The sequence below is a fragment of the Panthera pardus genome, unplaced genomic scaffold (genome assembly GCF_024362965.1).
Source record: "Panthera pardus isolate Hobbes unplaced genomic scaffold, ASM2436296v1 HiC_scaffold_17, whole genome shotgun sequence".
Taxonomy (NCBI): domain Eukaryota; kingdom Metazoa; phylum Chordata; class Mammalia; order Carnivora; family Felidae; genus Panthera; species Panthera pardus.
The window spans coordinates 148,324,638-148,340,992 of NW_026526732.1; the positions used below are offsets into that span (position 1 = coordinate 148,324,638).

Here is a 16,355-nt window from a genome sequence, read left to right on the forward strand (position 1 = left end):
CTCTCTTCCGTCGTGGTTTTAGACTTTTTTAATGTCATGCTTAGATCCTTTCTTATTATTTTTATGTATCTATTATAGTTTTTTGCTTGGTGGTTACTATGGAGCTTACATATAACAACTTTGAAGAGTCTATTTTAAGCTTATAACTTGTTTGGACATGCTAAAGTTCTAAATTTTACACTTCCCTCATGTTTTGTGTTTTTGATGTTACATTTTACATCTTTTTATCCTATGCATCCCTTAATTAATTATTGTAGTTACAGGTATTTTTACTACTTTTGTCTTTTAACCTCTATTCCAGCTTCATAAACTGTATATTAATCCACTGCTTTTACTATATAGGTACCTTTACCAGTGAGATTTATACTTTCATGTTTTGTTGTTACTAATAATGTTCCTTTTTTCTTTCAATTCTGAATGATAACTTTGCTAAGTAGAGTATTCTTTGTTGGGAATTTGTTTCTTACAACATCTTCAATAACTCTCTCTTTAAAATTTCTGCTGAGGGTGGCCTGGGTGACTCAGTCCGTTAAGTGTCCAACTCTTGATTTAGGCTCAGGTCATGATCTCACTATCATGAGATTAAGCTCTGCATTGGGCTCTGGACTGGGTGTGGAGCCTGCTTAAGATCCTCTGTCTCCTTCTTCCTCTGCCCCTCCCCCACCGATGCCTGTGCAAATGTGTGCACTCTTCCCCCCCCCCAAAAAAAAAGATTAAAAAAAAGTTTCTGCTGAAAAATCTGCTGAAGTTTCATGAAGGTTTCCTTAATGATAATGAGCTTTTTAATTTTTATTTTAAATATTTTAAATACCCTTCTCAAGTTCCCTGTTTTTTGCTGCTGCCACCAGGGAAACACTCTACTTCACCTGGTTCTGGTGGCCAGCTGGCCTGAAGTTTGCAGGTCCCCCACAAAGGTAACCAACAGAGAAAGAGTTCTCTAGTAACTCCCACCCTCAGGGCACAACAAGAAGCAACAGACCCAGGAGCTCAATTGTTCTGCAAAACAGGTTGATTAGCTTATCACCATAGCTGTAGCCTGAGCAGCAGGCTTCTAATTAAACACACATCTAAGGGGCTGGCTGTAACCCTTTCTGGAGACTTCAAAGGGCAGACATTATTCTAGTCTGAGAAGGGTGTATAAGCTCCTTTCTGTAAGATACTGGTGAGCTATAATAAGGCAAAGGAGAGCACAAAGATTGCATCAACTGGTCTCTGTTCCCTGAGAGCACCTCTGTATACCCTAGAAGTGTGCCAAACCAGAAGCCTGCCCCTCAGGACAAATTTGCAAGCCAAATAGGCCTCTTTCTCAGAAAGACTGGGGGTGTGTTTCAGTCTGCTCCCTGTGCAGTATCCTGGGAGCATTCCTCCACCAAGAATCAGTCCTATAGACAATTGCCAAGAACTGCCTCTCTGATTGTTGTAGTCCTATGTGAACCTGAGACACAAGTCCCAGTGCCCTTGGAGCCAGGCAATTAAGGGACACCTCTTTGGGTGGCAGCTGCAAAAACCAGGTCACCAGGCATAAAATCCAGTGCACCAGACATATGTAGAAGCTCCCCTCTGGGAGATATTAATGCTGTAGAACACGGCAGAGGGATAGCACAAAGATGCCCACTGGTGAAAGCAAGGCAGAGGGCATTACAAGGATGGGAACTGCCATGAGAAAAGAAAAAATGATAAAAAAAAAAAAAAGGAAAATGATAAGAAAACAAGAAGAAAAGAAAAAAGGCAAATAAATAAAGGAAAATGTGATTGAAAAAAGATTGCACTTGCTGGCTTTTTAGCAAGGCAGAGGGGAGTGTGGGAAGATGGTATTTATAAGCATCTGTACCCAGAGAGTGTTCCCAGAGGCCCCTTGTTCCTAAGACCAATACTTAAAAATAAGTCTCTTTCATATAATTCTGGGCATGTTTCAAAGGGCTGTTTCTCTGCTGGACCCTGGGGCAGGTGAATCTTCATGGGCCCTTTAAGAGCTGTTTCTCCTGGGGGGCACCTGGGTGGCTCAGTTGGTTAAGTGTCTGACTTCGGCTCAGGTCATGATCTCATGATTCGTGGGTTCTTATGGGCTTTAGCCCTGTGTTGGGCTCTGTGCTGACAGCTCAGAGCCTGGAGCCTGTTCAGATTCCTTGTCTCCCTCTCTCTCTGCCCCTTCTCTGCTAGCACTCTGTCTCTCTCTCTCTCCTTCAAAAATAAATAAATATTAAAAAAAATTTTTTTTTAAAGAGCTGTTTCTCCTGTAGTAATGCTGACAATACTGACCCCTTCTTTGGCCCTCCATCTTGTTCTTACCCATGCAATGACCTCCCTTGGGGATTAATGTTCCAGGCCTCTTGGAGGTTAGTGTATGCCATGACTGAAATGCAGGAAGTCTTGTTCTAGCCTTCTCTAAAGTTGTTTAGATACCTAGTAGAGATAACACAGTCACCTCCACCCCTTTCTGCCACACAGGTGCTTCCACAAGGTCTGTTAAACGTTAAGACACTTTGACCTCACCACAACCCCTTGCTCTATAAAATGCATGGGTTAAGATCCAGACTTTGCAGAGAATAGCTGCATAGCACATGGATCATTGCCTCTCTGATCCCCCGTCAGTAAGTTACTTGAATAAAACTGCATAAACTCGATGGAGTCACCTGCCTCATTTTCCTGGTCTCAAAGTGCCTTCTCAGTTTGGAGGATACTTTACTGTCCCTCTTCTACCTTCAAACACTCAGTTTGCCACAGCCCCCTGCATCTCATGGGCATTAGCCCCATCAGTCGTCAAAACCAGATGCTTTGGGGGTTTGTCTCTCAGGTGTTGGTCTTAAAAGTTGGAGTGCCTGATGTGGGGTATGAGCCCTTCAGTCCTCAGGGAGAAACTCTGGGCTTTGAGATCTCTCCTATTACGGCTGCCTGCTGGCCTTGGGGTTTGTGGTGACATTGTATCTTAGCCTCTCCTACTAACTTCCATTTGGCTTCCCTCTCTTTTGCCCTATGTAAAGGGGTTACCCTGCCAGTTTTACTTGTTTTTGTTTTCGTTTTTTTTCTTTTCAGAGGAAAAAGTTCCACATGTAGCTACACATTCAGTGTGTCCATGGGAAGAGGTGTGTTCAGGATCTTCCTCTGTCACCATTTTGAACTGAAACCTGCATTTCTTGTATTTGTTATCTTCTTTCATATCCCATGGTGCAAAGGGACCCACGTGTGTCTTTTTCTTTGAGAACACAGAGACATAGGACACCAACATGATATGGGTTCATTGAGGGCTTCCTTCTAGCTCAGGTAAACATGCCAAGTCACAGAATGCAGAAGACCCAAGGGAAAAACAGGGAAGGAACCAAGCAAATCTTCAGATTCACATGTAACCAAAATTCAGGAGTATAAATGAAAACCATGATTGTTATGTGATAGAATCCTCCCTTTCTCTCCTTTTTTAATACTTCTTTTCCTTGAAACTATGTGAAAGGGGTGATTTTCACTCCACGTTTATTTGAGAAAAGCTTCTAAAGACACGTGAGCAGAAGGTGAGTTCCAATGCAGGGGAGGCTGTAAGGGCTGCATTCACAGGGGGCCAGGAGAGAATGAAGATAAGGAACTGCAGTCAGTACTGGGGCTTCCAGGTCAAGGACGGGGTGGAGGGAGCCATCAGGAAGCATGGGTTCTGCGGGGTCACTGAAGCCAGGGCAAACCAGATCCTGAGAAAGCACCGTGTTTGTGGAAGGAATATGGGCCCTTTCCTGGTTAAAGAGATGCTTTCTACAGGGTCACTGATTTACAGAGAACTAACTTTTAAAGCAGCAAGATTTCTTCCCCTAGCCAAGCTGGGAACCTTTTCACTCTGCAAAGAAGCTTGAAAAGAAGGACACTTCCTGGAGTGTCAGCATCTCCACTTCAGCTCAGGAGTCCTGCAGAAGACAGAGCAGAGTGTTGTTCCCAGACCCACCTCCACAAGCAGCTTCCTCTCCCCTCTCTCAGGGCCTCGTGTCAAAGCACCACAGTAAGAAGAACATATTCTTAAGTATCCTTGAACCAAAGCTACTTTCGAGTGCAAACCATTTATTAACAGGTGAAAAGAAGCTTTACTACAAACTGTCTGATCACATTTCAGTCTTCCTATGACTTCTGTCTCCTGGCTTGTTGTCTCTACATCAGTTCTAAGAGCCCAAGTCTATCTCTACAAGAGGATTAAAGGCATTACCTGTTGGTGGAAGTCCAGAGTGTCCTGCAAGAGAGGGGGAACATATATACTTAAAAGTATGGCGGCAAGTCTGTCCCCAATACAGTGTCCCCAGCCCCAGAGACCACTCCTTAGACTTCTCTAACACCACCACCCACATCACATGATGGCAGGGCTGAGAGGAGAGCAGAAAGTGAGAGGGGTGACCTATGAAATTTCTGTCATACAAATCCACTGTGATTTCATTAGTGGTTCCTTCTGCATTTGCCCCTGGGATTCTACACAAGATCTCCATGCGTTTCCAGGAAATGTCTGGATTTTCAGGAAATTTCCAGGTTAAAGAGATGTTTTATAAAGAGCCTCTGATACACAGAGAAATAACTTTAAAAAAGCCATATTTCTTCCCCTAAAAATTCTATGGGGAGTCTCAATTACCAACAGGTGCCTTACCTTTCTGATTCCGGAAGTAGATGAACAGCCCCACCACCAGGAAGAGCAGACCCAGAACAAAGCCCCCGATTCCACTCAGCATCTTGCTCTGTGCAGATTCAGATTGTACCCCTGAGAGAAGAAGCTAGTTGTAGTGATGTTTATCCCTAGTCCTCCTCCAACTGAGACTCAGATTCAGAGCGTTGAGAATGGGGGAAGAAGTCTGCCTGAAGGTACTAGAATAATTGGACGTTACCATAAAAGAGATTTAAAAATCACACTGAATATATAATAGACTCAGGCAATGAAGTCATTTTAAATATCACAGCTCTGTTAAATCCACTACTTCAACATTTGATGGAGGAGGAGCGTGGGACTCCATGAGGTTTAAGTAGCTTGTCCAGGGGAACAGAGCCAATAGAAACCTGAGGTGAGATTGGACTCTCCTCATGTCAGGAAGGTCCCTACATTGTAGATGACGTACCTCTTTTTAGGTCACAATGGGTAACTCAGAGCAACAGTGCCAAAAGCACAAGTCCAACCCGAGGTGGGGGGCTGGTGCCCAGGGTCAAGGGGGAACCATGAACTGTGATATCACAGGGAGGCTCAAAACAGGCATGACCTCTTTCTGCCTGCCAGGCATAACTGTCTCCCAAGGAGTAAGGTCTTTGTGGAAACAATCACTTGGCTACCCCCAGGGACCTGTGGTGAGGAGAACATGGAGCAAATGACAGTATGATGTGGGGAGAGGAGAGACCTAACACTCAGGGAAAGCAAAGTCCCCTCCCTGCTGGGTGAGGAACTTAAGAGATCAGAAAGCTACTCACTCCACTCCACGGTGAGAGGGCTCGTGCGACTTGGATGCTCCACGTGGCAAGTGTAGACCTCTCCACTCTGAGGAACTGTTTCCAGCATCACCAGGGTCTGGAAGGTCCAGTCTCCATTACGGATCAGGCCTGTGGACACGACCCCAGTCTCCTCCTCCTGGCCGTTCCGGAACCACTTGACCTCAATGTGGCCTGGATAGAAACCATTCACGGAGCAGACCAGGAGGTTGTGGTGCTGCAGGGGCTGCGTCTTCGAGGGAAACACGGTCACTGTCGGCTCAACTAGAAGACAAGTGGTAGCGGGACTAAGTGAGGACGACAGAGTGAGTCTCCCTGGCTGGCTGCCCTCCTGCCTCCGGTCTCTGGTCCCAGGCTGCATCTCGTGCAGGCCTCCCTCAAAGCTGGCCACGTGGCCCAGTACCAGCCAGTCTCATGAGTCTTGAATTCAATCCTGACAGCACAGGCCCATTAGAATCGAGAGGTGTTATGGAAATTTATGTGTTTTTTTTCCATAGTGTGAAACAGTTATTCATTGTTGAAGTGTTTACAAATCTTTGCCTGACATAAGATATATTAATTGAAGGTATCACATCTGGAGCTAGGCTGCCTGGGCTTAAATCCAAGCTCTGACTCTTATTAGTTGAACCTGGGAGAATTTTTAAATTCTTCTGTGCCTTAGTTGAGTCTCACCTACAAAGGGGAAAATATATTAACTTACCTCTTAGGCTTTTATGAGGATCGATGGATCTAAAATATGTAAAACAGTGGCTGGAACTCAGCTTTCATAATATGCTAGCTATTTATTGTTTTTGTTTACTTTGAGAGAAAATATGATTCAAAGCATTGTGAATAAATTGGGGAACAGCAGTTGTCTAGATGGGGATAAAAGGTAGGAAATCCAGGGAATGTTACCTCAGTGCACTCACACCTTAGAAAATGACAGAAATGGTTCCACCCTGGGAGGCAGGAACACACAGAGATGATTTTATGTATCTATGAGTTGAGTCTCAAGAAAAGCATGATCCTGAAGAAGAGCGAAAGAAGGAAGGAAAGTCATTCATTCAAAAGTTCTTATCTTTACACTCAGGTGATCCATCTCTATCCTTGGCAACAACAACAACAACAACAACAACAACAACAAAAAGCCACATTTATTGGAATTGTTATTTTATAATTATCTCTTTTTCTCCACTGATATTTGAAGCCAGGGCAGCGTCTGGGATTCGTTAGTTTTGTGTTTACCATTTGAGACCATCTTTGACACTATCAGGCCCTCACTTAATACAATTGTTTTAAAAGAAATGGAAAACTTGGTGGACAACATTTATATAATACCACAAAGTAGTAGATTTCAGATTGGTGGTGAATCATTGGCAACAATTTTACAGTACATTTCAGTAAGTAAAAATGTGTAAATTCTTAACCTGGAAAATAAAAAACAGAATGAGATATATACCCGAAAATGGTGAAAATGCTGAATCAAATATCAGCTAAGTGTTAATCTTACTACATAGGGAACCCATAAAATTACTGAAAAAAACTGGGATCTCAGAGATAATAGGATAATAGAAAATACTTAGGGCAGTATAATTGGCATATAAATATGTGAAAAAAATAGAAGCTTAGAAAAAAAATAGAGAAATTTCCAACTTAGTGTCAATATTGAAAGAACCTAATAAAGGGGACTGTGAAGTAAATTGTTGTAACTACACAAAGTAATAGTATTAGCTACTTAAATATGATTGACATTATAAAAAGAGATACATCAGTATGTTAATGATAAGAATCAAAATTATAATTCAAAAGGTAGTTTTACAATCATTTCAACTGTGTGTAAACATATTCTCTAAGAAAAGAAAAAAGTCCCAGGAAATTTACCTAAGAGAAGCCTTGGGGAGAGTAGAGGTGCCTCAAAGTTTCCCAGCCCTCAACAATTAGTCTGATATATTTTTTTTCTCAGTGAAATGCTTATGTACACAGAGGCACACTTGTTTTAGGGTTTTCAGAATTAAAAAAAATTTTTTTAATGTTTATTTATTTTGAGAAAGAGAGAATGACAGAGCATGAGCAGGAGAGGGGCAGACAGAGAGGGAGACAGAATCCGAAGCTGGGTCCAGGCTCTGAGCTGTCAATACAGAGCCTGACTTGGGGCTCAAACTCACTGAGAGATCATGACCTGAACCAAAGTTGGATGCTTAACTGATTGAGCCACCCAGGTGCCCCTATCTCAGAATTTTCAGAATTAAGAAAGGCATGTGCTAAAACAGAAAAATCCTACAAGAGAACAGGCAGTTCTCAGAGACTGGCTATAGTAACATTTTTCTAGATATGGCTCCCAAGGCAAAGGAAACAAAAGGAAAATAAACTATTGGGACTACATCCAAATAACCTTTTGTACAATGAAGGAAATAATCAACAAGACAAAAAGGCAACCTACTGAATGAAAGAAGATATTTGAAAATTATATATACTATAAGGGGTTAATATCCAGAATATATAAAGAACTTATAAACTCAACACACACACACACACACACACACACACACACACACACACACACACATCTGATTGAATGCCTGCCTGGCTCAGTAGGCAGGGCATGCAACTCTTGGTCTTGGGATTGTGAGTTTGGGTATAGAGAATACTCAAGAATAAACAATCTTAAAAAAAATTAAAATCTTAAAAAAATCTGATTAAAAAATGGGCAGACATTTCCCAAGGAACACATACAGATGGCTAACAGACACATGAAAAGATGCTCAACATCAACAATCATCAAGGAAATGCAAATCAAAACCACAATGAAATATTACATTATACCATTCAGAATGGCTAAAATACAAAAGATCAGAAGTTACAAGTGTGGTCAAGGATTTGGAGAAAAAGGAACCCCCTATACACTGTTTATGGGAATGCAAATTGGTGCAGCCACTGTAGAACAGAGTATGGAGCATCCTCAAAAAAAAAAATTAGAAATACCATATGATCTAATAATTTCACTCCTAGGTATCTATCTGATGAAAAAAACCCCACTAATTCAAAAAGATATATACACTCCTATGTTTATTGCAACATTATTTACAATAGCCAAGATATGGAAACAACCTAAGTGTCCATCAATAGAAGAATGGATAAGGAGGATGTGGTACATATATACAATGGAGTATTACACAGCCATAAAAAATGGGATTCTTGCCATTTGGATAACATGGGTGGACCTAGAGGGTATTACGCTAAGTGAACTAAGTCAGACTCATAAAGACAAATACCGTATGATTTCACTCATGAGGAATCTAAAAAAACCACATGAATAAACAAACAGAAAGCAGAATCACACCTAGAAATAGAAGAAACTGATGGTTGCAAAGGGAAAGGAGGTGGGCAATGGACAAAATGTGTGAAGGGGAGTGGGAGATTCAGGCTTCCAGTTATGAGATGAGTAAACCATGGGAATAGAAGGCACGACACAAAGACTATAGTCAATGACACTGTAATAGTCACGTATGGTGACAGATCGTACATTTGTGGTGGGCACTGATTAGTGTATAACTTGTCAAAGGTGTTATGTTGTACACCTGAAACTAATGAAACATTGTATGTCAACAACACTGAATGAAAAAAAAATTAAGAAAAAAAGAAAGAAAGAAGGGCACACACATGTCAGAAACAGAATGTGACTGGCCTCACATTCTCCCCACTCTTTTCTATCCTCATCTGCCTTCTGGTAAACGTTCACCCCCATCTGGAGACACTGTCCTTTGCCTTCTCCATGTCTCCAAAACCTGCCCCAGTCAGTCCACCACCTCCAGCCCCTGTACTGTCTAACCTCTGCCTCAGAGGCCACCAAGGATGCCTGACACCCCCCTCTGCTCCCTCTCCCCACACACCCTCCCTCCTTGTCCCCACATCTAGTCCCACAGCCCCCCTCACACCCATTCTCTGTCCCCCTCACAACACAGGGCACCCCTCCCACACTGTCCCCACAGTCACACACGGACACACCACACTGTCCCCACAGCCATACAAGGACACAACCACGCTGTCCCCACAGTCATAAAGGCACACCACACTCCCTGACGTCGCACTCTCGCAGGGATCCCCGTGACGTGCTCTTGCTCAACACCCTGTAGGCTCACTGGGACCCAGTCTCTCACAGTCGCACACGCGCAGCCCCGGCCGCCCCAGCCCCCCTGCCCCGCTCACCTCGCCGCTGCACCGTGAAGCTGTCAAAAACACCGTAGTTGTGTCTGCAGTACCAGTCCACCGCTGTCCGTCTCCCCTCCATGAAGTCCTTCAGCCCGTTCCGGTACTTGGCGCTAGGCCGCCCCAGCTCCGTCACCGCCCAGAACTCCCCCACTTCGCTGTCGAAGCGCATATACTCCTCCCCGTTATAGAAGTGTCTCCGCAGGTACCGCACCCGCTCCGTCCCGTTGGTGAAATGGCACTCGGCCTTCCACATATTTAAGAAATGTGCTGTGGGGACAGGGCGACCCCGTCACCCGCGGGCTTCTGGAAGAACTGATGCCGGCACCCCTCGGGGGCTCCACCCGCACCCCCAAACCACCAGCACCCACCGCTCTTTTCTCCTGCTGGCGGGGGTGGGGGAGGCGGGGGAGGTGACTCTTCTCCTGGGAGCCTCTCAGGGTCACTGGGTTCAGGCCTCAGAGGCGGACTTCCCAGCCTGAGGATTTGCCCCTCACCGTCTCCTCCTGGACGCCTCCTCCCGACCGACACCCACCTCCCTCCTCGCCTCCCACAACCCTTTCCTGGCCTCACACAAGTCCCACCTGCTTCCCCCTCCCCCACGCCCACCCAACACTTGGTCTGAGCTGCGCTGGCTCAGGTCCCTGCCGCCCCTGCGAACCCAGCGAAGGAAAACTGCCCCACATCCCCTCCACTCACAGGGCTTAAAATTTAGAGAAAGTGATGGACAAAACCCAGCCAGGCAGGACTTTATTTATCTGGGGGGAGAAATGTCATAAGACAAGCCTGCAGTTCTAGAGCAGAGGATAACTGGGTGATCTGAGTTTCCTTAGGGTGCCAGACAGGTGGTCTCAAGGGGGATGTTTAGGATGTGACAAGAAGGAGTAAGCAGATGTGAGCGACAGTGTGTGTGTGTGTGTGTGTGTGTGTGTGTGAGAAAGGAAGACACATTTCAGGTAAAGGTAATACAATGTGCAAAAGCCTGAAAGAGCTGATGGTGAATTTGCTTGGGAAACCGGAAGAAAAGAGTTCACTGAAGCACAGACAGTGAGAGGAGGAAAGGGAAAGGATTAGATTGGAGAAATTACATGGGGCTGGGCACTTAAAGCCTGAGGGTGATATTAGGATTTTGACTTTATACTACATAAAATGGGAAACTATGAAGAGTTTTAAGGAGAGTAAAACTGTGATCCTAATGGTCCTAAAGAGGGTCACAATCCCTCTTCTGAATTTCTAAATCCAGGAAGCTCAGAAAATCAAGTTTTTTTTTTTTTGTTTGTTTGTTTTTTGTGCCAAAATTCATATGGCAAATCTGATCTGATGAATTAAAGAGTCAAATGTGTCTCAGAGCTCTTACTTGTGATTCCATTGTACTGGAAATATTTGTGTCAGTCACCACCATTTAAAACTTAAAAACACAAGTTGTTGAATGTTGATAAAGATGTAATGAGCAAAAGCTCATGAAATATTGAAAAACTTGGCTTAAAGCAAAAAATAAAAATGAAGAGTTGCACTTGCTTTGAATGAATGGATTCAACAAAAAGGCGGTGAATTTGTGCAACTGTCTAGTAATGAAACAAGCTAAAATTAGCCATGGAATACTAAATTAGAGGAAGAGTGTGTGTATAAAGTGTGAGTATAGAAATGTTAGAAGTAGTACTGTGTAAAGGAGTTTTCAGCCTCAGCACTATATAGACATTTTGGGCCACATCATTTTTGTAATTGTGGATTGGGGAGGCCTGTTCTGGACATAGTAGGCTGTTTACCAGCCTCCCTGGCCTCTACCCACTCGTTGTCAGAGGAAACCCCTAGTGTGAGAACCATAAATGGCTCCAGATACTGTCAAATAATCATGGGGTGAAGGAACAGGGAGGAGGGGTGGTGAACTATCTCTGCATGACAACCACTAGTGAAAACCATCTGGAAAAAACTGATGAAAAAGTCACTGTTAATCATGAAGAAGCTGAAAATTACATGGAAAAAAGTTCCACTATCATACCTCTTTAAAATCTTGGTTCTACATGAAACTTACATTTTCAAAAAATCTAGTTCTAATGGAGAGCTGTTTTGCCAGCAAAATAAATTTGTTCAGGACCAAAGTTTACTGATTTCTTTGTCTTGGCAATCAGTTGCTGTTATATTATGATTTATAATAAGAAATATATACTTGATCTTAGTCTGAGTTTCTGGCACAGAACTCCTGAGACTCTAGAAATGTCCTAAGTGATAAGAGCAATAAAGGTATCTTTTGTTATGTTGATGAGGTGACTTTTGGATACCCCTTTGGGATTGGGGCTTGTTGTCAGGAGAATCAACCAAGTGCGTTGAAACTTTTAGTCCCATCCCCCTGACTTCCAGGGAGGGCGGAAACGCTGAAGCTGGAGTTCGGTCATCATGGTCAAGGATTTAATCAATGATGCTTATGTGATGAGGCCTCCATAAAAGTCCAAAAGTCATGGTTCAGAGAGCTTTTGGGTTAGTGAACATGTGGACATTCTGGGAGACTGGCATGCTTGGCGAGGGCCAAAAAGTTCTGTGCCCTTTCCTCACACCTGCCCTGTGCTCTTTTATTCTTAGATTTTAGGTCCAGCTGCTTCCTGATCCAAGAGCACAGTCTTTTCCTGAGGTCAACTACTCAAGAGTTATCTCTAATCCATCCTCCATTTCTTTAGCTCCCATTCTCTTTTCAAATGCTCCAGTCCAGTTTCTATTTTGGATATTTGACCGAATCTGCAAACATCAAGTCCACCAAACCCAGTTCACTTTGCTGTCACGTTCTCAATTCACCCACCTCTTGGTGGTACTTACCACAATTGGCCATTCCCTCCTCAGTGAAGAAAACTACTTTCCTTGACTTCCATGTGTTGGGTACCTTTCTCAGTCACCTTGGCTAACTCATTGGTTCTTGCCCTCTTCTGTCCCTATGTGACCTCCTCTACTTTCCTGGAATTTAACACAGCACATGTGTTGATGACACCAACATACATACCTCCAGACCTGGCCTCCTCTTGAACTCTCTCTCTGACCAATGAGAGTTCCACATAAATATCAAAAATCATTTCAAACTTGGGGCGCCTGGGTGGCTCAGTCAGTTAAGGGTCCGACTTCAGCTCCGGTCATGATCCCACCATTCGTGGGTTTGAGCCCCATGTCAGACTCTGTGCTGACAACTCAGAGCCCGGAGCCTGCTTTGGATTCTGTGTCTCCCTCTCTCTGCCCCTCCCCTGCTCATGCTTTGTCTCTCTCTCCACTCTCTCTCAAAAATAAACATTAAAAAATTTTAAAGAAGAAGTTAAAAACAATCATTTCAAACTGAAAGAAAGTCTTTATTTCTAACCACCACTTCAAATAATTTCCTCTCTCAGTTTTCCCTATCTCAGTAAACAGCATCAACATCCACCTACTCAATATTGAAGACAAAATCCTTAGGGATAAGCTTGATTTTCTACCTACCCACCCCACCCGTTTAATTCATTAACATGTCCTACAAATATCTGTCCCATATCTGTTCACTTTGCCTTTACTACTGTCTTTGTCACCCACTACCACACTAAATGAAGCCACAAGTATGTCTTCCCTTATATCATGCTCCCAGATGGTCTCCCTGACTCCATTTGTGGCCTTCTACTTTCCAATCTCCACATGGTGGCTAGAATTATTTTTTAAAATATAAATGGACTCACCTTTATCCCTTATGTAGCCCCACATATCTCTCTAAATAAAAATCAAATTTCTTACCATTGCCATCAGGATCTAAGATGATTTGGCTCCTTTTGTCCTCTCCAACCTTATCTTATGTCACTCTCCAACTTCCTTGCTATGCTTCAGCCACTCTTGCCTTCTTTCTGTCTTCTAAACTCAGCAAACATTTTCCCACACATTGACCTTTCCCCTGTTCCCTCTCCCTGGAACACTTGTCCCTTAGATCCTTCATATGACTGGCTTGTTCTCATCACTCATGTGTCAACTAGTGTCACTTTTCAGGGAGAACTACCTACCCACTGTGCTGAAGTCAGTGAAACCAGTTCTCTCCATTTCACAGTCCTGATATATTTTTTAAAGAGCATTTATAGCTCTCTCTGGAATTTTTTTCTTTTTTGTTAAATATTTATCCTATTATTGTCGTTAGGTAAGTTCCATGACAGTAGGGCCTTTCTTTCTTATCCAAATAGAATTCTCTGATCCTAGAACAGAACCCAGTACATAACAGTTGCTTAAGAATATCTGTGGCCCAAATGAAGAAACCCAGTGTTCTGGGACCTGATCATTACGAGTATTCTGGAAGTATGAAGGGGCTCAAGCTCCAACATCCTTTTATTCTGATAATACATTAGATCCCATCTGCTTCCTGTGAAAAATTCAGACAAACTTCCTCTTTCTATTCCTACTAGTCAGAAGACACATTCCCAGGTAAGGAAAAGTGATTTTAAGAAGGAGAACACTTCATTATAATTCATTTCATCCAATGGATCAGTGATAGTGTTGAGGGTCTGGGCAAACAGTGGGGATTTTCAGTAATGGTGATGACATAGCTGAAGAAAGAATAAGGAGGAACTGGAAGTAGAGGGAAAAAAACATGGCTAATTAAGGAGAGGGCATGATGAATGACCCTACAAACTTTGGGGCTAAGACTCCAGGAGGCCAGTGAGTTCCCTTGACTTTCAGCCCCAGGAATATAAACAACCTTCACACCACTGGTAACCTGCTCAGGGTGTCCAGTTTGAACCATATGAAATTGCTGATACTTGACAATTTTTGACATATGCAAATAGAATTTCATATAATTTTTTCTGTATTAGTTGAATTCCTTCTTGTGGGCTCAGGCCAGAGAAAGGGGAGATGTAGGAGAAGCTGATAGTATAGAAAGGCCAAAATAGATTCGTAATGAACACTAACCTGTGGCAGGGTTTTAGAAGATAGCTTAAGTTCTTTAAGGCATCAAAGAACACCCAGGGATGCTCCTTACCTATAGGGTCATTTCAAGTACTAAGGTTCTGTGCTTCAGTTCTAGGGTACTCTCCACAGGAGAAATAGAGGGAGAACAAATCCCAGCATCTGTCAGAGAATCTATAGCACAGGGATACAGGTCTTCCAGACCTTAGGGTTTGGGGATAAAGGATAGGGAAATAATGGGGGAGACCCTTTGATATATCTTCACATATTAGGGAGAGGCACCAACATCAGAGATCCTGCTGAGGCCATAACACAAGGTCTTCTAAAAGAGATCTTTCTAATCTCTTTTGACTCCCCATAAAATTTTCAGACAAACTTACCCTTTTTCTGGCATAACTCAACATAAAAAAGGGAACAACTGGATGGGAAACTGTTTGGACACCATTATTTCTAAATCTTCTGAAGAACCTGAAGAAAGGGATGGAAGGCTGGAGAGGTTTTATTAGAAGAGAAGTAAGAAGAAATGGCCTATATATATGGAGGCCCCTAGGACAAGTGTGCAGGCTCTTTTTTTTGTGGAAAGAATGGAGGATCCATATAAAAAAGATGGGTGGTCACTGAAGAAAATGTCAGAAATTTCTAAGGGACCTGGCCTGGATGTGGTGACAAAGCTAACTCCCTTTCTACCTCTACCCCACAATAGCTTATGCACCAAGGTATGTACTTACGTGGGGTATCCCTGGCCCAAGCCAGGGGAGGGCTCAGCACCATCAGCATTACCATCAGAGCTGCCATCAGGAAACTTCTAGGGAACCACAGGCATGCCATGTTGGAGAACAGAGAGGACAGGGTCTGGGGAGCAGGCGAATTTCAGTGAGGACTAGGACCATCCTTCACCCACATCCGAAGTAATACCAACGAAGGAATTCATTTTTGTTTCTGGATTGGGTAATCTCTGTGTTGAAAACCAATCAGTCTCAGAGATGAAAAGCATCATCTGTTGCTGGTCAGAGTTTCAGTATTAAGATCCAATTTTGAAACTTAGAATTTCCTGAGTTAGAAAGGTTGGTTTAATTTAGTACTCTTAAGGGTTGATCTAGTTATATGTGAAACATTTTTGGACGTCTATGGTGAGCCAATTTTGTGCTTCACACAAGTTTGAAACTCTAGGAGCATTTATTTCTCTCACTGGAAGACAGAGTTGTTTCAACAAATGTACTTGTGAGTGTATTTAGGAGCTGAAGGGGTGGTGGGAAGAGAATTGTAAGTCAGAAAGACCTTTAATCTTGTCCTTTTTGCATCATAACATAGTGTTGTAGGTTTGGGGAAATTACTTAACCTCTCAAATTACTTAATCTTGAAATGAAGGCCCTGATGGCATTTTATTTATATAAATCGAGGTGGCTGCTGTGTTGTAATTCTAGTTCCTTGAAAAGATTCCCTCATTAGTGTCACTCACTGCTGGACATAACAACATTTGCATTTACCTTATGTAATGACACCCACAGCTCACGTACAAGTGTCCCTCCTAGTAAAGATAACCAGTGGTCCCCAAATTCCTAAATCCAATTTATTATTTTCCATCATGACTCCAGAGTTCTCAGCATAATGCTGTGTAAGTTTCAGAACAGAAATAGTATCTCACTTTGGAAAAATATATTTCTATTAAGTTTAACATTTTGTGGAGAGGTTGGGTAGAAGTCATTATTGTCTCTGGATTTGAGAAGAAGCCATGTTCCTGGACCCCAGTGATAGTTCAGTACTATTGAAAGTCATGTGATCATGACCAGGACAATGTCACATTTAATTTGACAAACTGTAATCCTAATTTACTCAGAAGCTAATTG

The 16,355-nt window shown here is 42.9% G+C and overlaps 1 protein-coding gene across 1 annotated transcript; it reads right to left on the reverse strand.

Annotated features, from left to right (window-relative positions):
- Positions 1-3,448: 3,448 nt before the first annotated feature.
- On the reverse strand, positions 3,449-15,414 carry LOC109261297 (DLA class II histocompatibility antigen, DR-1 beta chain). The gene is made up of 6 exons (XM_053905160.1): positions 15,237-15,414; positions 9,616-9,885; positions 5,413-5,694; positions 4,607-4,717; positions 4,178-4,201; positions 3,449-3,884 (listed from the first exon to the last, which is right to left on the reverse strand). Exons 1-6 carry the CDS (start codon positions 15,334-15,336, stop codon positions 3,871-3,873), a joined length of 801 nt encoding a protein of 266 aa, XP_053761135.1. The 5' UTR covers positions 15,337-15,414; the 3' UTR covers positions 3,449-3,870.
- Positions 15,415-16,355: the final 941 nt, after the last annotated feature.

What these genes read in the sequence shown, in the direction of transcription:
- LOC109261297 (XM_053905160.1), bottom strand. Translation starts at nt 15,336, where the DNA reads ATGGCATGCCTGTGGTTCCCTAGAAGTTTCCTGATGGCAGCTCTGATG. An exon ending in CTTCACGGTGCAGCGGCGAG is followed by an intron (nt 5,695 to 9,615) that starts GTGAGCGGGGCA and finishes CTTGTCTTCTAG; the next exon opens with TTGAGCCGACAGTGACCGTG. An exon ending in CCCTCTCACCGTGGAGTGGA is followed by an intron (nt 4,718 to 5,412) that starts GTGAGTAGCTTT and finishes TTCTTCTCTCAG; the next exon opens with GGGTACAATCTGAATCTGCA.